This window comes from Hyaena hyaena, unplaced genomic scaffold, assembly GCF_003009895.1.
Source record: "Hyaena hyaena isolate Hyena2069 unplaced genomic scaffold, ASM300989v1 scaffold_9, whole genome shotgun sequence".
Classification (NCBI taxonomy): Eukaryota; Metazoa; Chordata; class Mammalia; order Carnivora; family Hyaenidae; genus Hyaena; species Hyaena hyaena.
The window spans coordinates 3263686-3286764 of NW_024080641.1; the positions used below are offsets into that span (position 1 = coordinate 3263686).

Consider the following 23079-nt stretch of genomic DNA (forward strand, 5'->3'; position numbering starts at 1 on the left):
TTGTGCTTTCCTGATGTCAGAGGCTTTATCCATGTTAATCTCAGTGGACCCTAACAACTCTGGTAGGGTACTACAGTCACCCATTCCACAGATGAGAAAGCCGAAGCCAAGTTAAGCGTACCAAGAGCGCATGCCAGGGAGGAAGCGGAGCTGGGGTTACTTGGCCTTCAGAGAGCGGCCCTGTGCCCAAATCTGTAGGCTGGCAGGCGGGGCCGGCCTCCTTTGAGTCATGAGATGGCTCCCGTGCCCTGTGGAGTGGCCAAACAGGCATTCCTTAGAATGGGCACCCAGGTCTAGTCCGTGACCCGAGAGAGAGGAGCTGGCTGTCATCAGCCCTGGGAGTGGACATTTAAATGCCCTGGAGGCTTAGTGCGGGAGGCACGAGAGGGATCTGACCCTCGGCAAGCCGCCGGCCTCTTCCCGTTCCCACCCGGGCGCCCGCTCCAAGTCAGTCCCCCATCTTGCTGGCTTCCCTGTCCCTGATGGCCCCGGCGGGCCGACCCTGGCGCGGCCGTCCTGGGGACGTTGCCAGCCCGGGCTCCTGGAGTAAGGCCGCCCCTGCTTGGGCCGCCGCCGCAGGCTTTCTCCTGCTTGCTGGTCTCAAGAGGGCTTGGCAGGTCTAGATTGAGATGATTAGCGCTGTGGGGCTTCCCCCACTTTTCTTGAGGGATTATGTCACAGTCTATTAGGCGGGCTCCCTCGGTATTTAATCCCACTCTGACATGGGCTTTGCCGGCAGCCTGTGAAGTGGCCCCGCCGCCGTTCCTGGAGCGTGGCGCTGTCCCCGGGCCTCCTGCCGCCCGCCCCGCCGTCGTCTTAGTTTTGGTTCTTTCCCTTTGTAAGGGAAACAGACCCCATCTTCACACAGAAGTTAAGCTGGGAATTTCCCGTGTTGTCAGAGGGCACCCCCTCGGGTGACCAGAGCCCTGGGCTCCGAGAAGCTTTCTCAAGCACCGCATGGCCAGCTGCCACGGAGAACGAGCGGGGGTCACCAGAGTGGATTTTTTTTTTCTTATATACTATTTGTCAGTTTCCCCCGGGTCTGTGTAAAGAAACAAAGTTCTGAGTATTCCTGACCCATTTTGTAAAAAGTTGTGTGGTGGGTTCTCACCAAGCCCAGGTATCCTGGAGAGGTTCACAAAGGTAACACAGAGAGCCCCGCTTCGGCTGCAAGTCTTTGGAGGGTGGATTTGAACACTGCTTCCTTGCTTTGGGAAGCCCTTTGGCATGAAAGGGCTTTCTTCAGGAATCGTTCTCTTTTTTTAAGTTATTTATTTGAGAGAGGGTGTGTGTAAGTGGAGGAGGAGCAGAGACGGGGGGAGAGAAGAGCCTGATGCGGGGTTCGAACTCAGGACCTAAGCCGAAGTCGGACGCTTAAGTGAAGGAGCCAGCCAGGCGCCCCCAGGTGTCAGGTGCAGACCCGGTCTGTGTAGTCGCAGAGGCTGGCTGGCGGCGGCAGGACAGGGCTGGAGACCTTTGCCTGCCCTGTCATGCTGTGGGCGGTGATGAGGGAGCGTCTGGAATGTCTGCCCTGGACAAGTCCCGTCACCTACCCTCCCTTTGAGATCCTCCTGCCTGAGACGAGAGGGTTCAAAGGGTCTTGCCATCCCTTCCACTCTGATAGGCTTCTGGCTCCGTGAGGGTCTCTTGCTCAGGAGCCTTATTTTCTTTAATCAGGGCTTCTGGGAGCCCCGGCCCTTCTCGTCTTCCCGCATCCCCTCCGTCCCTACCTGCCCCGAGATTCTGGCTACATTCTGACATGTCCCTCTGAGCCTTTTCCTTTCCACACTGTTGACTGTCAGTCAAGAGTGATGCTCTTTTTAGCTTTTCTTCCTGGAGTGCTGGCCTCTCCCCACCCCACCCCTGCCCCCCCGCCCCAGGTTTGTCTGTGGGTCTTCCTCAGCTCCGTGATGTCTATCTGTCTGGTCTGTCCATCTCCCTGTGTTTCTCCTGAGGTGTGGCGGCCTGGCCTGCCCACGGTGTTCCCAGCAGGGAGGGACGTGCGTCATGCTTGCTGCGGGAACCAGCCCCCTGGTGGTGTCCACAGGCCCCCCCGCCCCGCTCAGCCAGCTCACCAGAACCAGTTTCCCCAGTCAGGTGGCACTTCTGCTGTGGGCAAGGCCACTCCAGCAGAGGCAGCTACGCCCCACACCCCGTTCGGTGGCCGCACCCAGGCACCCAGGCCGGAAGGTGCCTCACTTGTCAGGAATGTGAGCTCCTCCCAGCTTTACTCTGCTGTCTTCCTGCGGGGCTCCCTCCCCCGCCAACCTGGCAGTTTGCAAGGAGACAACCTGAGGCACACATCCGTCACCTCCCTGACTTGTTTTCCTCTGAAACATCTGAACAAATTTTGTGTCCCGCATTGTGTGCGTGAGAGCTGCCCTTGACCTCTGCCGGGCTGTCTGTGGGGTCGGGCCGCTTGGGTTTTAAGCCGACCTGACCTGACCCCTTTGAATTGGGAATGAGTGTCAAGAGAGGCTCCTCTTGATGGGCTCCTTGACATTTGGGGAGCAGTGCCCCCCGGGGGCGGACAGAGGGGTTGCATGAGTGACAGGCCGCAAAGGGCTCTGGGAGCGTCACAGAGCCGTGTTTCTCTACAAAGCCTGGTAGAACCCGTGGGGGTCCCCGGGGGCAGGCTCGTTCCCACACGGACCCCGGTCCCATCTGGACAGCGAGGTCTTTTCTGCCTGGATCAGATCCTTCTGTGGTTAGTCTCTCGGGTCCTGGGTTCGTCACGCCGCTGTTTATGTTCTCTTCATTCTCTTACGGGGTCCCAGTTAATGGAGAAGAAAGAAAGGAATTTGTTCTCTTCTCACACACGCCCCTCCATGGCCGTGCCCCAGGAACTCTGGGAGCTTTTAAAAGATTTGCGGAATTTATTATTATTTTTTTTTAAACCAACTCCTGTACTTGTGAGAACTGTCTCTGTGGGTTTGGCCAAAAACTGGATTCTTTCTCCAGTTACTTTCCTTCTTAACCCTGTTTGTCCCCTCCCCTCCTCCCTACCCCGTAGATATTTAGAATGTTCTGTGGGCAGCATCTTTCACGTTTGGGGAGTGCTTTTATTTTTTAAAGTACTGGGAATGGGGGTGACGTGGGGGCAGTGACAGAGTCAGGCAGTCTGTAGGAAGGGGAGCCAGAAGGGATACGGGGGGTCGGCAGCAGTGGGTGCGGGGGACCCCTTCTGTGGGTGCTCTGACAGCTGTTTGGAGAGGACCTCAGGAGGGGGTTGGGACCTGAGACCCTTCACTCACCCCTTCCCCTCTTCACCTGCTCAGTCCCCCCCACCCCCCACCTCAGAGCTGTGCATGCTCTGAAGCGGGGTTGTCCAGACTTCTTGACGGGAAGACCTCTGGGAACTTCCAGCAGAGCATTAAGCACCGTGAAGCCCCAAGCTGGGGATTTCCTCTCGTTCGACCACAGAACCTTGTCGCTCTGCTTCTTTAGAATTCTGGGTCCTTGGAGCACTTTGAGAAACACCGGCTTAGGGCTGGGCTGTCCCCGTGTCCGTGGCCACTTGGAAACCCAGCGGGGTCGGGCCCCCCCCCACTGTCCCCCAGCCAGGTTACACGAGAGCAGGAGCGGTCCTTCTTGGGGGGAGGGGGCGCCGAGAGGCAGCGGCCCCCGCGTCCTCCCGAGGAGGGCCCCGCTCTGTTCCCTCCGCCGGGGCCAGCCCAGGGCCCTCGCCCTCGGAGTCTCCTCTCACGCCGGCCTCACGTTGGCTTTGGGGTTGGTTTGTAGGGAAGATGGTGAGTTGGAAGAAGGTGAGCTGGAAGATGACGGGGCCGAGGAGACCCAGGACACCTCCGGGGGCCCCGAGCGGAGCCGGAAGGAAAAGGGGGAGAAGCACCATAGCGACTCGGACGAGGAGAAGTCCCACCGGAGACTGAAGCGGAAGCGGAAGAAAGAGCGGGAGAAGGAGAAGAGGAGGTCGAAGAAGAGGAGGAAATCCAAGCACAAAGTAGGTCCGGGAGGGGGCGGGGGGGGGGGTGAGCACGCCTCGTAGGCCAGAGGGCACTCTGAATCCCGGCGCCTCTTCCTTCCCTGAACTGGATTAGCAGTTTTATTTCTCTTTAAAGAGTCAGAGGCTCATGCTCCACTGCCACCAAATGCCCCTAGGTGAGGTGTTTCATGTAGAGCGCGAGCGCCGGACCCTTCCGGCACATTCTGGTGGTGTCTGTGTCCGGACCGCTCTGCCCGCGGGCACTCGCTGAGTCCGCCTCTTCCCCCCCTTGCAGCGCCACGCTTCTTCCAGCGATGACTTCTCGGACTTCTCCGATGACTCGGACTTCAGCCCCAGCGAGAAGGGGCATCGCAAGTACCGAGAGTACAGCCCCCCGTACGCACCGGTGAGTACCTGCCTGGCGGGGGGGGGCACCGGACCGGGTCTGCTGAGCGCTTGCTCACTGCGGCCGTTCTTGCCCCACGCGGTACATGGGCCGTCAGCCTGCACGACGAGCCGCTGGTCTCCTCCCCAGTCCACAGGTGTGGAGAACGGAGCCGGGAAGCAGGTAGTGCGGGTCCCGGGATTCGAGCCCGGTCAGTGGTGGATCCTCATTTGCCATGACCTTAAGGCTTCCCTCTTCTTCCCATGGCCTTGGCAGGACTCAGGATGTCCCTGTCCCCCAGAAAGCGGCCCGTTTACCCCTGGTGTAGCTGACCGTTGTCCACCGTTGAGAAATGGCCTGGGGTGGGAAATTGGCAAGAGGATGAAGTGGCTACAGGAGCAAATCCTCTCAAATGGCCTAGAGTCAGATGTCAGATGTTTATCCTGTTCTCACGCTGAGCTTCAGCGGGCATTTAAATGATGTGTTCGGTTTCTATATTCTCTCCCCCACACCCCCGACAAAACCAGCAAGAAAAAAAAAAAACCAATGTGGATTTTCAAGTTCTGGTGAAAAATGCTTCTAAAGCTAGTAGCTCTAAATAAATACCCCAGGGCTCTCCTGTCTCCATACCCTGCATCCTGACGGGCCACTCAGTCACACGGCGTTACAGTTGATACGGGTCTGCTAGGAGATTCAGGCTTGAAACCTGACCGAGACGAGAAATGGCACTCCAGCTTCGATTGAGAACTAGGGTTTGAGGCTTTTTTTTAAGACAGTATTAAAAAAAATTTTGTTTCAATGTTTATTTTATTATTGAGACAGAGCAACAGAGCTTGAGCAGGGGAGGGGCAGAGAGAGAGGGAATCACAGAATCCGAAGCAGGTTCCAGGCTCTGAGCAGTCAGCACCGAGCCCAACGCAAGGCCTGAACCCTTGGACCGCAAGATCATGACCTGCCGAAGTCGGCCGCCCAACTGACTGAGCCACCCAGGCGCCCCTTAAGATTTTATTTTCAAGTAATCTCTAACCCCATATGGGGGTTGAACTCACAACACTGAGATCTAGAGTCACCCGTGCCACTGACTGAGCCAGCCAGGGGGGATTGAGGGATTTTAAGATCTGCTAATGTAGTCCTACGTGTCTATACATACTTGTGTTCTGTATCTTCTCATAACAAGTGTGGGTTTTTCTATTTTTTAAAATTATTTGATTATGTAGGCTTCACACTCAGCACAGAGCCCAACGTGGGGCTTGAACTCATGACCCTGAGATCAAGACCTGAGTTTGAGATCAAGAGTCAGATAACAGGAGCGCCTGGGTGGCTCAGTCGGTTAAGCGTCTGACCTCTGCTCAGGTCACGATCTCACAGTTCGTGGGTTCGAATCCCGCATCGGGCTCTGTGCTGACGCCTAGCTCAGAGCCTGGAGCCTGCTTCAGATTCTGTATCTCCCTCTCTCTCTGCCTCTCCCCTGCTCATGCTATCTCTCTCTCTCTCTCTCCCTCTCTCAGAAATAAATAAAACCTTTAAAAAAGTCAGATGCTTAACCGACTGAGCCACTCAGGCATCCCACGAGTGTGGGTCTTTTAAATTAATAGGTTGTTTTTTTAGAGCAGTTTTAGGTTTACAGAAAATTGAGCAGGGGCACCTGGAGTATTGGGCTCCCTACTGAGCATGGATATCTGCTTCAGATTCTCTCTCTCTGTCTCCCACCTCCCTGTGCTCCTCCCCCCCCCCCCCGCAAAAAAGAAAAAGAAGCTGAGCAGATAGTACATTTTCCTCCTCACCCCACCTGGTTTCTTTTATTAACATCTTTTTTTTTTTTAATTTCTAAAATTTTAAGTGCTTATTTACTTTTGAGAAAGAGACACACAGTGTGAGCAGGAGGAGGGACAGAAAGAGGGAGACTCAGAATTAGAAGGAGGCTCCAGGTGCTGAGCTGTCAGCACAGAGCCCAGTGCAGGACTTGAACTCATGAGTTGTGAGATCATGACCTGAGTGGAAGTCAGACACTTAACCTACTGAGTCCCCCAGGCACCCCTCCCCTATTAGCATTTTACGCTATTGTGGTGCGTTTGCTGTGATGAGTCAGTATCCATGCCTGGTTATTAATCAAAGCCTGTTGCTTACATTAAGATTCCTCCTTTGTGTTTTACATTTCTTTTATTTTTGACAAATGCTCACGTTATGTATTCACTGTACGCTGTCATAAAAATTAGTTTCAGTTCCCTAAAAGTCCCCTGTGCTTTACCCCCTCCCTCCTCCCTGAGCCTCTGGCAGCCCGCAGTTTTCCCTTCCAGAATGTCAGATACGCTGGACTCCTACAGCGTATAATTTTTTCAGATCCGTTTCTGTTACCTAACAGTATGTGTTTGTGGTTTCCCCGTGTCTTTCCATAGCCCCGTGGCTCATCTCTTTTTAACTGCTTGATAATACTTCATAAACAGTTTATTTGTCTACCTACTGAAGGCCATCTTGGTGTGTTCCATGTGTGTGCGCGGGTGTGCGTGTGTGTGTGTGCGCGCGCAACTTCATCCAGTATGTCTTGCATTTAATAGCTTTCTCATTGGGTTGCCGAGTAAATCATTAACGGAATTCCAAGGCCCCAAGAAAATTTTGACCAAGGAGCACCCCTCTTGGGGCGCCTGGCTGGCTCAGTGGGTGGAGCCTGCGACGCTTGATCACTGGGTTATGTTCGAGCCCCATGTCGAGATTATTTTTGTTTATTATTTTTTAAAAATGTTTATTCATTTTTGAGAGAGAGCACGGGGAAAGGGGAGGCAGAGGACCTGAGGCAGGCTCTGTGCAGACAGCAGAGCCTGATGCAGGCCTCAAACTCAGGAACTGTGAGATCATGACATGAGCCAAAGTCTGCTGCTTAACTGACTGAGCCACCCCGGCGTCCCTAGAGATTATTTTAAAGAAAGAGAGAAAGAAATAGAGAGATGGGCGCGGTTGGGTGGCTCAGTCAGTTAAGTGGCAGACTCTTGATCTGGGTTCAGGTCATGAGTTCAGTTTCGTGAGTTTGAGCCCCGTGTCAGGCCCTGTGCCTACCAGGCCTCCTCCCCAAATGAGATCGCGTGTCCCTGGGCGGTAGCCCTTTCCCTTCCCTCTCTGGTTCTTCAGGGATCGTGGGGTCTGCGTTTCTAAGTTTTCCTTCAAGCCGTGGCCCTTTCTGAACAGAAACGCCTCGACCCGCCGCCCAGCTCTCGCGCGGCGGGGATCTGGGCGGCCCGGGCGCGGGGCCCCGGGGCCGCCTCACGCCCTCTCTCCGTCAGTCCCACCAGCAGTACCCGCCGTCGCACACCACGCCCCTGCCCAAGAAGGCCTACTCCAAGATGGACAGCAAGGGCTACGGCATGTACGAGGACTACGAGAACGAGCAGTACGGGGAGTACGAGGGCGACGAGGAGGAGGACATGGGCAAAGAAGACTACGACGACTTCGCCAAAGAGCTGAACCAGTACCGGCGCGCCAAGGAGGGCAGCGGCCGGGGCCGAGGTGAGGCCCTGCCGCCTGGGGGGCGGGGGGGGGGCACAGAAGGAGGAGGGTGGGAGCTACACACGCAGGGCCCCGAGAAGAGGCCCCGGTGCTGGGCCTGTGCTTGGGTCGGAGGAGGGCTGGCGGGAGGTGGGGAGATGCCCTTGGGCACTTCCTGCTCAGCTGTGACGAGCGAGAGAAGGGACAGCTGGTCACATACAGGACAGGGTAACGGACGGGGGCTGCCCAGCCTCCGCCCCCTCCTCCCAGCCCCTGTCACCTGACAAGGTGTGCAGCCTCTGAACCTTTGAACCTGTGTCGGTTCGGAGGATGGCGAGGGAGTGCGGGGCCCCGGAGACCCAGCCTGGCCCCTTAGAACCATCCTGCCTGCGAGATTTTGCAACCCATGAGGGCCCCCGGGACCTTCTAGCTCAGCAGTTCTTAGCCCTGCCTCAGGCCCGGCTATCCTTAGAGTGGCTGCTCATTCATTTTCTGGGTGGGTCTTTCCTGGACGCCTCCCTGCACAAGCCCTGCTCTTGGGGGAGATTCTAGACCAGTGCTGTCCAATAGACATGTACTAGGGAGCCCCTGGGTGGCTCAGTCGGTTGTGTCCAACTTCAGTTCAGGTCATGATCTCACACTCCATGAGTTCGAGCCCTGCATCGGGCTCTGTGCTCACAGCTCACAGCCTGGAGCCTGCTTCAGGTTCTGTGTTTCCCTTTCTCCCTACCCTTCCCCACTCATGCCTGTCCGCGTTCTCTCTCTCTCTCTCCCTCTCTCTCTCAAAAAATGATTAAAACATAAAAAAAAGAAATATATATACATATTGGGTCGCCTGGGTGGCTTAGTCGGTTAAGCGTCCGACTTTCACTTAGGTCATGATCTCTCGGTTTGTGGGTTCGAGCCCCGCGTCGGGCTCTGTGCTGACTGCCAGCTCAGAGCCTGGAGCCTGTTTCAGTCTGTGACTCCCTCTCTCTCTGACCCTCCCCTGCTCACGCTGTCTCTCTCTCTCTCTCCTAGAAATAAATAAAACATTAAAAAATATATATATATAGCTGAAGTCGCTGTAGAATTTAGAATGCTTCAACAGTCCCATTAAAAAAGGAAATAGATTTAAAAAAAAAGGAAATGAGGTTAATTTTATTTTATTATTATTTTTTTTAATGTTTTATTTATTTCTGAGAGAGAAAGAGAGACAGCATGAGCAGGGGAGGGTCAGAGAGAGAGACACAGAATCTGAAACAGGCTCCAGGCTCTGAGCGGGCTGTTAGCACAGAGCCCGACGCGGGGCTCGAACCCATAAACCGTGAGATAGTGACCTGAGCCGAAGCCAGACGCTCAACCAACTGAGCCACCCAGGTGCCCCTAGATGAGGTTAATTTTAACAGTTTATTTTATCTACCTGATATACTCCAAATCTTAATCTTTAACATATTATCCAAATAGACACGGTATTTTATCTTGTCTTTTCTCTCTCTCTTTTTCTTTTTTTAAATATTTTTTTATTTATTTCTAGGAGAGAGAGACAGTGTGAGCAGGGGAGGGTCAGAGAGAGAGGGAGATACAGACTCTGAAATTGGCTCTAGGCTCTGAGCTGGCAGTCAGCACAGAGCCCGACGCAGGGCCCGAACCCACGAACCGCGAGATCATGACCTAAGCGAAAGTCGGACGCTTAACCGACTAAGCCACCCAGGCGCCCCTCTCTCTCTCTTTTTTTTTAATGTTTACTGCAATTGTGTTTTTCGTTAGTCTTGTTTTGAGAGAAAGAGAAAGTGTGTGTGTGAGCAGGGCAGGGGCAGAGAGAGAGGGAGAGAGTCCTGAGCAGGCCCCTTGCTAAGTACAGAGCCCAGCGTGGACTTGGTTCTCACAACAGTGAGATCATGACCTGAGCCAAAGAGTCAAACGCTTAACCAGCTGAGTCGCACAGGCACCCTGGTCTCTTACTTTTTTTTTTTTTTTTTAAAGTTTATTTACCTAGAGAGCAAGCAGGGCAGGGACAGAGGGAGAGGGAGAGAGAATCCTAAGCAAGCTCCGCACTGACAGTTCAAACCCATGAATCTCAAAATCATGACCTGAGCCGAAACTGAGAGGCCAGTGCTCCGCTGACCAAGCCACCCAGGTGCCCGGGTTTGGTTTTTTGTTTTTTAATGACATTCTGTAAATCCAGCGTGTGCTTCACCCTTGAGCAGCCTCATGTTTCAGGGGCCTCATAGCCACAGGTTGCTGGACGGTGAGCACAGCTTTCAGGGGACAGATGTGTCCTGTGTGGCTGTGTCGTGAGTGCTCCAGCAGGGACACGCCCCCCTGAGGAGACCTGGGCTGGGAGCCATGGGGCCAGCTGCCCAGAGCTGCTAGGAAGGCTTGAGGAGGGGGAGGAGGAGATGACTGACCCTGGGGGGGTGGGGGGTGGCAGAAAGCAGGCTGACTTCTGTTTCGCTAGGGGCGGGGGCCCCGCTCACCATCTGAATCTCCCTGCAGGCAGCCGAGGCCGTGGCAGGGGCTACCGGGGGCGAGGCAGCCGCGGAGGGTCCCGAGGCCGAGGCATGGGCCGGGGCAGCCGCGGAAGGGGCAGGGGCTCCGTGGGAGACCACCCGGAGGACGAGGAAGACTTCTACGAGGAGGAGATGGACGTAAGCTCTCCTCCAGCCCTGGGCGGGCGTGGGGGGCAGGTGGGCGCTGTGGGGGGAAACCTGGAAGACAGTGGAAGGGAAGCGTCGGGCGGCAGTTCTCTGTGTTTCCACGTTAGTTTCTTATTTCGGAATAGAGGAAACCTTCACTTGGTTCCTAATCGAAAAGGTACCAAAGCCGTGAAAACCTCTGCCCCCGGCAGCTTAGTTCCCATCCCGAGTGCCTTCTGGAAGTGTTTTATGCCTTTGCAGTTAGGTTCTTGTTTATTCTCGTCTGCACGCACACGCGCGCGCACACACCCACCCACGCAGCTTCCACATACTTTGTTCCATCCCTGCCCGAGACCTTTTCCCGGCGGTCCGTTGTAACGGGCACGGCTGTCGTGTGTAGGAGGCGTCCCGGGGGCATAGCTGGGAGGGAGCAGGGGAGGAGCTGCAGGGGTGGAAACGGAGCTGGAGGTTAGGCCCCCCGCTTGGGCTGCCGCATGTGACGAGGGGGCCCAGGCAGGTGGCCCCGGGGTGGGTCATCTGCCCTTCTGAACCCCGCCCAATAAAAAGGCGTAACGGTGCAGAGAGCACAGCCAGGCACAGGGCTCACTGTTCCCCGCACGACCCTTGCCTCCTCTCCTGTCTGGAACCCTAGTACGGAGAAAGCGAGGAGCCCATGGGAGACGAGGACTATGACGAGTACTCCAAGGAACTGAGCCAGTACCGCCGCTCCAAGGATGGCCGGGGACGAGGTGGGCAGGGGGCCCGGGAGGTGACAGGTCGCGGCGGGGGGCTCCTTCGGGCAGCTGCTGCTGGACCGGGATCCCGGGCAGAGGCAGCAGGTGAGCACCGTCTCTGTCCCCTGCAGGGTTAAATCGAGGCCGTGGCCGGGGCTCCCGAGGTCGAGGAAAAGGGATGGGCCGGGGTCGCGGCCGAGGCGGCAGCCGCGGAGGGATGAACAAGGGCGGGATGAACGACGACGAAGACTTCTACGACGAGGACATGGGCGTGAGTTGACCCTTCATGCGGGCCGGAGATGTTTGGCCACGACCCCCTTCTCGGGTGCTGCTTTTTCTTGAACGAGTTGGCCTCTGCGGGCTGCGCCGTCCTCCCGCTGGCATGCCCTCGGCCCCAGGAGCCCGTTGAGCCCGCATCAGCTCCCGTGGTGGGTGTGCTGCTGGGGAGCCCCTTGTTTTTGAAGCCACGTCTCTGTAGCACCTGCATCTCTGCGGCGTGCAAGGTTCTAGGTACCCATCTCAGGCAGCCTGGAGAGTTCGCCCTCTGGGAGGTGGCTGGGTTCCTGCACCGCGTGCCAGAGCTCCTCCTGTCTGAGCGCCAGCGCCCCCTGCCCTGGAGCTCGCACCCTGCACGGCCACGCTGTTGGGTGTAGCGTGCCCGTCACTGCTCTTCTTAGAGAAGACGCTTCCATCCAGGAAATGCCCCCACCGGACGACTTCTGTCACTCCCTCAGAACCCGCCTCCACCAGCCTGCGTCGTCCCCCCGCCCACTCTGTTCCCTTCCCCCTCACACTCACGCTCTGTGTTCCCAACAGGATGGTGGCGGCAGCTACCGGAGGGGCGACCATGACAAGCCCCACCAGCAGTCCGACAAGAAGGGCAAAGTCATCTGCAAATACTTCGTGGAGGGGCGGTGTACGTGGGTAAGGGGCCAGTTAAAGTGCCTGGCTGCCACAGCAAGGCAGCCACCTCACAGGATGCTCAGGCCTCTGGGAATGTTCTAGAGGCCACGCTATGGGGCTGCTGGCCGGGGAAGGGTGGAGGTGATCACCTACAAGAGATGTTTGGAGAGATGCTGTTGCAAAGATGCAACATGTTCTGGTGAAGCCACTGAACTTGAGTGCTTGAGAGGGAATTACTAAGACCTCCAAATAGAAAAGCGGGTGGCGTAAATCAGGCCGGCCTTCAGGTACACAGCAGAGTTCAATACCAGAAGATGGGCCGATGACCACAGAGCTCTGTGGCTGTAACCCACTGTGAGTTCAGCCAGCTTTGTATTCAAGTGCGATGGCAGTGGGTACACACCCGGCACACTTGTGCCGCATGTATAGGTCTTCGGAAAAAACGTGCATTTCAAACAAATACGTACGTGTGTAAAAAAATGCTCTATATCACAGTTCCAACTCACGTTAGTTTTAGAAGCTCGTAACACACCCAAAGAGAAAGGAGTAGCCGCACCTGAGAGTAGGGGAAGCGGAGGGCGGGCTGTGTATACGTGTCGAGTGCTGCGTGTGTCTGTGGATAATGGAGAGTCAAGCCCTGCTAGCTTCAGCACTCAGGTGTCATTTCTCTGGAGGGGTCGGTGCCCTGGTCAGTGGCACCCTGGGGAACCCCGGCTCCTTCCTCCCTCCTTTTAAGAACGTCCACCATCTTTGTGGTCCCACGTGGTTGCGGTGCCCCTGGGCGTCCCATCCAAGGGCCAAGAGGAAAAATGGGTGGACGGATTTGAGTTTTCCTTTAATCAAAGCAGCGCTGACCTCCCTCGGGTACATCGGCCTGCATTTCATCTGCCAGGACAGCAAGGGAGGCTTGTAGCTGGGCGTGTTCTCCCCGCACAAAGTGAGGTGGGGTCTGGGAGGAAGACATGTGGCCGTTGTGTGGCTGGTGGGGAAAGACAGTGGATACAGGAGGGAGGGGAGAGTAAGAACGGAGGGGTGAGGGGCAACCGAGCGAGCCTGGATGAACGGGGACATGGCATGGGGAGGTGGGTACTGAGACAGGAACTTTTGAGGTGGTGGGAAAAGATGTCTGTGAACCCGCCCTGCCCTGTGTGTATTGGGGGGGGGATGTGTCCCTGATACTGGTCCCTCCATGCTTAGACGGGGACAGAGGAGGACTTCCCGTTGCAGGAGTGCGTCAGCGAGGGACTTAGCATGACCCCCCTCACCTTCTCCTCGCCTTTCTTCCAGGGCGACCACTGTAATTTTAGCCACGACATTGAACTACCAAAGAAGCGCGAGCTGTGCAAATTTTACATCACCGGATTCTGTGCCCGAGCCGAGAACTGCCCCTACATGCATGATATCCTTTGGTGCTCCCGCGTGACCTGCCCTGTCTTCCCCGGTGATGGCGGCTGACCTGCGACACCCGCGCCTGCGCCGCTCCACCTCTCCGGGCGGCCCCATCTCCCTTACCCCTCCCGTCTGTCGTGCGGCAGAGCTGCCGTCCCTCTTCTACAGATGTGTCAACTGACCACGTGTGTCCTGCATCTTGTTTCCGGGCTCCCCGAGGCTGCCTGCGGCGCCCTTGTCTGCTCCCTTCCCGAGACTTTTTGCGGCAGCCGTGTGACCTTGGGCAACTCCCTGGCGTGAATTGTTCCTGTGGAATGAGGGTCTGCAGGCTCCGCCCCGAGGGCAGCGCTGCCGGGGCAGGATGACCCCCAGAGTGAGAGTCCTGAGAAACCAGGTCTCCTCCTGGGTCTGCAGCCAGCCTCGCTTCACCTCTCTGGGTGTCGGTTTCCTCATCTCCAAAACGGGGGGCGGGGGGTGGGGATTCCGCCCTCGGGTGGGTTCTAGGACCCGATGATTTGCCTTAACGTGCCCGTGAACGTGACTTCCCGTGCAAGCTGTACCACACGACGGGGAACTGCATCAATGGGGATGACTGCATGTTCTCCCACGACCCCCTGACGGAGGAGACGAGAGAGCTCTTGGATAAGGTAACGTTTGGGGGTAACGTGGGGCCACAGCTGCCTCCCCTGGCCCATCCGTCTGGCTTCTGTGCAGGACTGGAACTCCCCCCTGCCTTGTCCTGGAGCGGGGCCGTCTCAGGGAGGGCGCAGGGGGCTGTGCTCTCTTCGGCAGGGACACCGCAGGTGCTCGTGTGCATCTCTCCAGCCAGGGCGGGTTTCGCGGGGGGTGGGGAGGGGGGAGGGGGCGGGCGGGCTACAAGGAACGTTGCTTGCAAACACATCTTGCGTTGCTTAGCCATCTTTTAGAGAGCCCATGACGTACAAGGAGAGTGAGACTTGGGTGGGTTGTATTTTGATGGAAACATCAGATGTTTCCTCCCAGGGCTGAAGGATTCTGTTCGGCAAACTGCAGGGTAATCGGAGGTTCTCGGGAGAGAGCAGCTTCTCCCCGGCGGTGTCAGCCGGGCAGTGTGGGGGACCCATGCGAGTATCTGTTGTCCTCCCTGGTGAGTCAGGAGGCCTCTGGGGGCCCCGGGTTCCCGTCCTTGGCTTCCTAATGCACAGAGAGGGACCAGGTGAGGGAGGACACGGGCTGGTGTTGGCTCCGGTGCCTTCTAGTTCACAACAAGTTTGAGAGCACTGGCCGGTTTTGGAGGCTGGAAAGGGTCGAGTCTGAGCAGCACATGAGGCAGCTTCAGGAGCCTGTCAGTGCCCGCCCGGTTTCTGGTGGGGTCCAGGTCTGCCTCGGGGGTCAAGGGTGAGCGCAGCCCGAGCAGGAGTGCCCGCTCCCCCCGGGGCGGTGCAGTGGGAACAGTCTACCCTCACCAGACCCCTTGGGAAACCCGGGATCCCAGGAGTAGGGTCTTGTAAGGAGCGGAGCGCATGTTTCCCTGACGGGGTAGGGGGTGGGGAAGGCAGCAGCTTCCTGGCTCACAGGAAGGACTGAACAGTCACTTACCGACGCCTGCCCCCTGCTGGAGGCTCAGAGCCGGCGCCCTCAGCCAGCGCTGCCCAAGTAGGAACTCCGCCAGGCGTCTTTTCGTGGTGTTTAGAAGCTACATTGAAGTGCAAGGAAACCTACAAAAGTTAATTTCAAACACTTTGGCTTAAGTGACTTGGTGTGTCTGTGTTCACAATACTGCTTCAGCAAGTGATAATGAAGAACTTGAGACGTTTTGTCTTATTGTTCTTGCTGCCACCGTTTCTTTGGAATCTGGTGCTTATCTTCCGCTTAGAGCCCCCCTCCGTTTGCACCAGCTGCAGTTGAGGCCTCTGTACCCACATATGGCCAGTGACCTCTGCCTCGCACAGCTCTAAACACCCTGGTAAAAACCCAAAGCAAACCAAGATGGTACATTTTGGCTTCCGGTTACAAACCTTTTGAAAGCATCAGCATCCTCCCTGATCTAAAAACTAACTCTCAGTAGGTTAAAATTGAGTGTTGACAGGTGCCTGGGTGGCTCAGTCAGTTGAGCTTCCAACTCCTGATTTCAGTTCAGATCATGGTCTCGACGGTTCATGGGATCAAATCCCACGTGGGGCTCTGTGCTGACAGTGCGGAGCCTGCTTGGTGTTCTCTTTCTCTCTCCCCCTATCTCTGCCCCTCCCCCATTCGTGCTTTCTCTGTTTCTTTGAAAATAAACTTTAAAAGAAAAGATGGTGGGAAAACCATTCTAGAATCAGATTTGGGTGGTCAGAAAGTAAAACTTCGGATGCATTTTCAGAAAGACCGAGGTTAACCCTGATGAAGTCATCGGGTCAGCCATTCCTTCTGGCCCAAACGGAGTTGCACCTTATCGGCCAGGGCTGGGCCCTGGAGCATCTGGGCAGCCCTGGGGTCCAGGCTGAGGTGCCATTGATGCCTGGGCCTTGGCCAGCCTCCTCTGAAATGTCTGGGTTCTTTTCATTCCTTCCTTCCCTCAGCTCTATTTCCCCACATTTGTCTTTTTTTGTTTTGTTTTGTTTTTACCATTCAAGAGTAAGTTGCTCATGTTTTGGTTCTCACCCTTACGTCCTTCTTCATGCTTTGTTTTTTTAGTTAGGTTTGGCGAGGTATGGTTTGTAGCCAGTAAAATTTCTCCTGTTTGGTATAAAGTTTTATGAGTTCCTATAAACAGAGTCACGTAGCCACCCCAAAATGTAGATTGAGGAAATTCAGCCCTCCATTGCCCCCAAACTCTGTGTCCATATAGAATCAGTGTCTCCCCATTCTCCAGTCTCTGTTTTCTGTTCCTGTAGCTTGTGTTCTCAAGAATGTTCTATGAATATGTGTATCCAGCATATAGCTTTCAAATGCACGTATGTGTGTTCATAATCTCCTGAATGTGCTTTTTTCCACCGGGCATAGTGCAATTGATGAAAATAGTTGTTGAGGGTAGTTCATTGCTGTTTATTGTTGACTAGGATTCCGTTGTGTGCACGATCTTAAATTTGTCTAGTTATCAACCGAAGATTTGGATGGTTTCCAGCACGGGGCAGAAACAGGATTTTCTAGCCGACGGTCACGAGCTGATTTCTTTGCCTTGATGAGCCTTGGTTCACATACCTTTGTGTATCTGCGGGCCTGACTGCCCTTTGCTGCTAAGAGGTTGCTTGGACTTCTGGGAACTCTTGGCCTCCATCAAGATCTATTCTTTTGGGGGGTGGTGTCCTCCAGCTAGCCAGTAGGCTGGGACGTATGACTCCGCCCAGTGTGGGGCCAGAGATGGTGGCCAAGAAGCTGATGGTCCTGAGTGCGGGCAGTGCCCAGGGAGGTCTGAGCTCAGGAGGAGGCCCGCTCGCCAGGGGGCGGCAACAGTGCCCTTCCCGAGAGCTCCAGTTCCTTCCATGAATCGTGAACCTATGAGTTCCCACGCGTGCGCAGTGCTGGGCCGGTGCAGGCAGACCCAGTGAGGACGTCACCACAGCCTCGCTCCCCAGAGCTGATGGTCTGATGGAGGAAGGGCCACCGGCCAGGTGTTCCCGACTGCTACGTGGTACAGAGCAGCGTGCGCGACAGGCATGTCTGGTCTCCAAGGCCATCAGGGGCTGGTGGCAGGAGGCGACCCAAAGGAAGAGCGGCCGTAGGGCAGAGGAGGCAGCGCTTGCGAGGAGGGAACGACAGGGCATCTGGGTGTTAGCTCAGGAGGCCAAGGGAGGGTGGCCCTTTTTGGTGGCCAGAGCTTGCCCCGGTGTTCACAGGAGGGGAGGAAGCTGTGGTCAAGGTCGTTCCTGGTTAATGGGGTATGGCCTCGTTAGGCTCTGCCTTCTGCCTGAGGGCATTGAGTGCTGCTGTTGGGTCTGGCCTTGTGATTGGCGTGTGCCAGGTCGGTGTGCTGCGGCTGGCGGCAGGGAGACCAGGGACCAGATAGGAGGCTGGGGCAGAGTCCTGGCCGGTGGCGGCAGGGCCCAGGATGGGGAGCAGGTGAGCTACTTGGGAGGTCCAGGCAGGAGCTTGGGAACAGGGTGTGGGAGTGAAACCCCAGATCCTGAGCTCCAGGTTCAGGAAGCAGAGGGTCCGTCATTCACAGAACCACGCTTGTGGCTGGTGGTGGAGACGGCACATGGAATAAAGTGTGACTGGGTGGAGCTGATCACCTGCCGCTCTCCAGATAGAGGGGGTCTCCCAGCTCCTGCTGGCACTCGCTGGAGGCATGGGGGTGGGCAGGGCTTTGGGGTCAGGGCGAGGGGGGCGAAGGCGGTGTGCGGGTAAGCCCACTGGAGAGGAACTTCAGACAGCGTGGGCAGGCCTGCCAAAGCCGTAACTCTTTCATACCCCGCCCCTCCACCCCTCACCGCTCCCATTCTCCCGTCCTGACGTTGGCCAGCCATTCTCTGGAGCCCAGGGAATGCAGGGGGAGATGCATTTGTCTGGTTTCCTTGCTCATTTATTCAACAAATGCGTGCCCGTGCCTGGTTTCTGCCAGGCACCGTTCTGGGTACGCGGTGGCGAGGAGACGGGATCTGATCATTGGGCAGAGCCTGATTATGTACCAGGACGGGGCAGCGGAGGGAACGTGCAAGGAGCCCAGAGGCTCTGCGACAGACTGTCATTCATGGGAGGTTCGGTGAGGTGACCGCATGCCGGCTGCTAGGTGAGTTGTAGGAAGTAAAGAGGGGAGGCGTGTGCTGAGCAAGGGACACAGCTCAGGCTGCAGCCGCGTGCTCCGTGCAGGAAGCAGAGGGTCCCGGGGCCCCGTGCGCTGGCAGGAGGTGAACAGGATGTAGGGCGGTGAGGCGTGCAGGGCCAGGGCCTGCCTTGCCGCCCCTCGGGAGCAGGGCTGCAGGGCACTGCTGGTTCGGGGCGGTATTGCCCACACCACCCCACGCACCTGTTACCATGTGGCTTCGGTTCAGCAGGCCCCCCTGTGCTGCTGGCTCACGCGCAGACCACGCCTTGGGTAGCAGGGCTCTAAGGGACACATGTTTTCCGTTGATCGGTGGTTCGGGTATTCGGCATCCTCAAAGCCACGTTCCTCTCGGCCTCTGCTGTCCCGGGTGCAGGCACTGTTCCTGACAGGGAGTGGAAAGAGGAGTGGAGACCGGCCTAGTGCGCAGGGGGGCCTGCTTCCACCACCCATACTCCTGCCATCGCTGGGGCGGGGGGGTCGCAGAGCGGCCGTCTTGAGTGGTGCTGGCGCCAGGAGGCTAGACGCTGGAACATCTCTGAGCCCCATGTTAGGATCCACTAAGACGTCTGCGCTGAGGTCCCTAGGGTGACCCAGGCTCAGTGGTTTACTTGCGGGGGGTGGGGGCTCCCAGGACCAGGCGCACAGCCGTAGTGGGCAGAGGCTGGAGAAAGCAGGTACCAGCTTCCAAGAGTCCTTGCCCTGTGGAGTCACCAGGGCCGTGCCTAACCCCTTCGCTTGTGACAGCACTGGAATGTTCTATACCAGGGATGCGCAAGGGACTCCGTGCCCAGGTTGGCACGTCCGCCTGGTATGTGCCAAAATTCCTGAATCCCACAAGGAAAGGGTGTGGCTCGGCAGAAAGCACATTGGGCACAGGACTCTGGGATATTAGCTGTGAAGTAGGTGATAGGTGCTCCGACTTGGATAATCGTGGGAGACTTTTTTTTAATGTTTTATTTATTTTTGAGAGAGCACAAGCAGGGGAGGGGCTGGGGGTTGAACAGAGGGTCCAAAGTGGGCTCTGTGCTAACGGCAGTGAGTCCGATGTGGGGCTCGAACTCCTAAACCATGAGATCATGACCTGAGCTCAAATCGGATGCTCAACCAGCTGAGCCACCCAGGCGCCCCGAACCTGGCAAACGTGTTGAGCGAGAGAAGCCAATCACAAAAGGCCCCGCAGCATATGATTTAGTGAACTGTCCAGAACAAGCAGATCGTAGACATGGACAACAGATTAGTGGTTGCCGGGGCCCCGATGAGGGGGGAGGGGAGTGACTGCTACTAGGTATGGGGCCTCCTTTTGGGGTGGTGGGAAATTCCAGAACTAGACAGAGGTGATGGTAGTACATTCTCATGACTACTTAACGCCATTGAATTGTACAGTTTAAAGGGGGGGAACAGGTGTCTCGGCACAAACAGGAGTGTCTGCCCCCCACCCGGTCACAGAGCAGAGGCGGCAGTGGTGTGGGATGATGACTTCTGTGCCTTAGGCCACGAGGGCCGCAGGGTCCTTGTGTTTAGAATTCTCCTTGCTCGGGCGGCTGTTCCCTGCCCCCTCCCGGTCTACCCCCCTTTCTTCCCCCCCCACAGATGCTGGCTGATGACGCGGAGGCTGGTGCCGAGGACGAGAAGGAGGTGGAGGAACTGAAGAAGCAGGGCATCAACCCCCTGCCCAAGCCGCCCCCTGGCGTGGGCCTCCTGCCCACCCCTCCCAGGCCCCCCGGCCCCCCAGCCCCGACCTCTCCTAACGGCAGGCCCATGCAGGGCGGCCCCCCGCCACCCCCCCCGCCACCCCCTCCGCCGCCCGGGCCCCCCCAGATGCCCATGCCGGTGCACGAGCCACTGTCCCCGCAGCAGCTGCAGCAGCAGCAAGACATGTACAACAAGAAGATCCCCTCCTTGTTTGAGATCGTGGTGCGGCCCACAGGACAGCTGGCCGAGAAGCTGGGCGTGAGGTGAGTGCCGGGCCCCCGGAGTCCGGCCGGTGGTGCTGGTCTGGCCTCAGCCAGTCTCCTCTGTGACCAACCGCACTCTCACCACCGTGTCTCCTTGAGGGCGTGGCCACCAGGCGTGCGCTCAGCCCCTCTCACAGGTGCACTTTCTTTCTCCTAGGTTCCCTGGACCCGGAGGACCTCCAGGGCCGATGGGCCCCGGGCCCAACATGGGCCCCCCGGGGCCAATGGGGGGCCCGATGCATCCCGACATGCACCCGGACATGCATCCCGACATGCACCCGGACATGCACCCGGACATGCACCCCGACATGCCGATGGGCCCCGGCATGAACCCTGGCCCCCCCATGGGACCCGGTGGCCCCCCAATGATGCCCTATGGGCCTGGAGACTCCCCCCACTCTGGAATGATGCCCCCCATCCCGCCATCCCAGAACTTCTATGAGAACTTTTACCAGCAGCAGGAGGGCATGGAGATGGAGCCCGGACTCCTCGGGGACGCAGGTACGCGGGGGCCGGCGTGGGGACTGGGGGGCCGTGCGGTTCGCATGGGGCCGTGTGGTCAGGAAGACCTGGGTTTTCTCCTCCGTCCGAGTCTCTGGAAGCATGACCCCAACTCCATCTCTGTCCCGTGAGCAGTTGAACATTTTCAGTGACAGGATTCACCGCCCCATTGAGGTTGAAGGGAGTCCTGTGACATTGTCAGTCTGGTTTTCATGATTTTTACAAATGTCACTTGCTGTGCCTGGAAGTCCAAGGGGCGGGTGCAGGGTGGCATTGGGCTTTGAGGCCCAAGCATCTTCCCCCGAGTGGCCTCCTTCCGTCCAGTTTTTAGCTCAGAGCTGCTGGTGTTCTGTCAACTGCCCGTCTTCCTTCCATCTTCCTTTCTTCCTCCCTGAAATGAGAGGGTGTACTGGTTACCGCTCAGGCGTCGGGCAGGGTGCTGCTGGCCGGTGGTGCTGCGGCCATTGGGAAGTCGCGTGGGGTGTGCCCACTGCTGCCGGTGCCGGCTGCACTGCCAGGCCCAGGGTCGGAGCGAGCAGGGCAGCCGTGGCCTTGCCTCAGCTGTGTTTGGCTCAGGGAAGCAGGCAGGAGACATGTAAACAAACGCATACGCTCGTTTCAGCAGAGATTGCTTCTCGAAAAAGTCAAACGGAGAGCTTGTGGCAGACGGTCAGGGCAGCAGCCGGCTGGGAGCGGTGTGCCGCGTGGGGACGGCCAGCAGAGGCCTCTTTGAGAAGGGACTGTGTGTCAGAGTGTGCAGGGGAGGAGGCCGGGGGGCCAGAGACAAACGAGGGCAGCCGTGTAGTTTGGGAAAGGAGGACAGGACAGAAGCCCCAGCACGGGGACTCCGACAGCCCGGGTGAGGTGGCCTTGTTGGGAGAATGGCAAGGTATAGGCAGAGGCATTCGAGGGGGGTGGATAGTAGGGGTCGGAGTGGAATCAGGGAAGCTTCTGGAACGCTGTGGCGTCGTCCTGGGCAGAGCTGGTGGTGACGGGGCAGGAAGTGGCGGGTTTGGAGGTAGAGCCCCGGGGCCGCGTTCCTCCTTGTACTCACGTGATCAGGCAGGAAGAAGCAGATGGGGACGCCAGCCTCGGGGCAGTGGCACCTGAGTGTGCCCACACCATCCCTGATGCCGGGGCATCCTGCTGGAGGGAGCCGCGATGCAGGCGCAGAGCACTTCGCTTCAGCCGCCCTGCTAAGCACTTGACACCCATTTGACAGCGTGTGTTGCGGACACTTTGAGGGTGTCCGGGGCACAAGCAGGCTGGAGGTCAGCATGAGCTGGCATCTTGGTGGTGGTCGGAGCCGCCAAGCAGTGTGTTTGCCGCAAGGAGCAGGGGCTTTGGAAGCGCAAGTGATCTGTTCTCAAGGGAGACCGGCAAGCTGTGTGACGGGGTGCCGGGGTTTGCCCCCGTTTCTTTCGTAAACATGTAGAACGTGCACAGGAGGAGGCCAGGGTGCGGAGGAAAACCAAGTCTGGATCACAGTAGGTGCCTCTAGAGTGATCCGCCCTAATTCCCGTCTCAGGAAACTGAAAGCGCACTGCTCAGCGGAGTTCCCTGCATTCACGGTTTTGCGGCCGACGAGAAGCTTGCCCTTAGCCATACGTGCCGTGCCGGGCGACTGGGAGTGTTCACTGCGCATGCCTGGCTCTGCGCTCGGCTCCTGCCCCACGCAGGCTCGCCCATGAAGTTCAGGGCTAGAAGAGGGTGGCCTTTCACTTGTTCCTTTACGTGCTTTGTGTGCGAGATATTTACAAGTCGTTTTACCTTGAATTTAGTTTATATTAAGTTACAGATTATCCTCCTGGTAGCCCTGGCCACATTTCAGACGCTCAGTAGCCCCATGGAGGGTGGTGGTAGCCTGGTCACACCGTGCAGATATGGAACATCTCATTGCAGAACATTCTATAAGTGGGGCGGCGCTGACTAAACATTTTCTGTCCACACACACACACACACACACACACACTCCACACTCCACATGCGGCAGGCCCCTGCCTGCCCTTCAGGAGTGAAGGCAGACTCTTAAGCCTTGTGCTTTCTAGATGCCGTGTGGGAGAGACGCCCACCGGCCCCGCACCCTTAAATCGCACAGCACACTCGTGAGCGTTTGCAGAGCTCAGGACCTGGTAGGGGAGCGAGGGAGGAGGAATTGCCCGGAGCCTCTGGATTGACACGTGGCTGTCGCACCATTTCGGTTCTTTCCTTCCATTTACAAGTCTTCAGTCACTGTGGCTGAGCTCATATTATGAGCTCACTATGAGATGCAATGGTTTTCTTCTCTGATTATTACAAAGAACCCGTAAAAAGGGGTCGTGTGGCTCACATAGTTGCTAGAGCATGTGATTCTTGATCTCAGAATTGGGAGTTCAAGCCTCACGTTGCGGGTAGGGCATTCTTAAATGAGTAAAACTTGAAAAAAAAAAAAAAAAAGAAAGAACT

The 23079-nt window shown here is 57.1% G+C and overlaps 1 protein-coding gene across 5 annotated transcripts in view; it reads left to right on the forward strand.

The window, feature by feature from the left end:
- ZC3H4 (zinc finger CCCH-type containing 4) overlaps window positions 1-23079 on the forward strand; it is a 41859-nt gene that overhangs the window by 13035 nt on the left and 5745 nt on the right. For all 5 annotated transcript variants that reach the window (XM_039245895.1, XM_039245920.1, XM_039245901.1 and 2 more), the window contains 11 exons: window positions 3742-3961; window positions 4239-4349; window positions 7604-7826; window positions 10284-10435; window positions 11076-11172; window positions 11289-11428; window positions 11974-12081; window positions 13348-13459; window positions 13987-14096; window positions 19769-20133; window positions 20291-20634. In XM_039245895.1, the coding sequence (XP_039101826.1) occupies window positions 3742-3961; window positions 4239-4349; window positions 7604-7826; window positions 10284-10435; window positions 11076-11172; window positions 11289-11428; window positions 11974-12081; window positions 13348-13459; window positions 13987-14096; window positions 19769-20133; window positions 20291-20634 (1982 nt within the window). The remainder of the gene's footprint in view (window positions 1-3741; window positions 3962-4238; window positions 4350-7603; window positions 7827-10283; window positions 10436-11075; window positions 11173-11288; window positions 11429-11973; window positions 12082-13347; window positions 13460-13986; window positions 14097-19768; window positions 20134-20290; window positions 20635-23079) is intronic.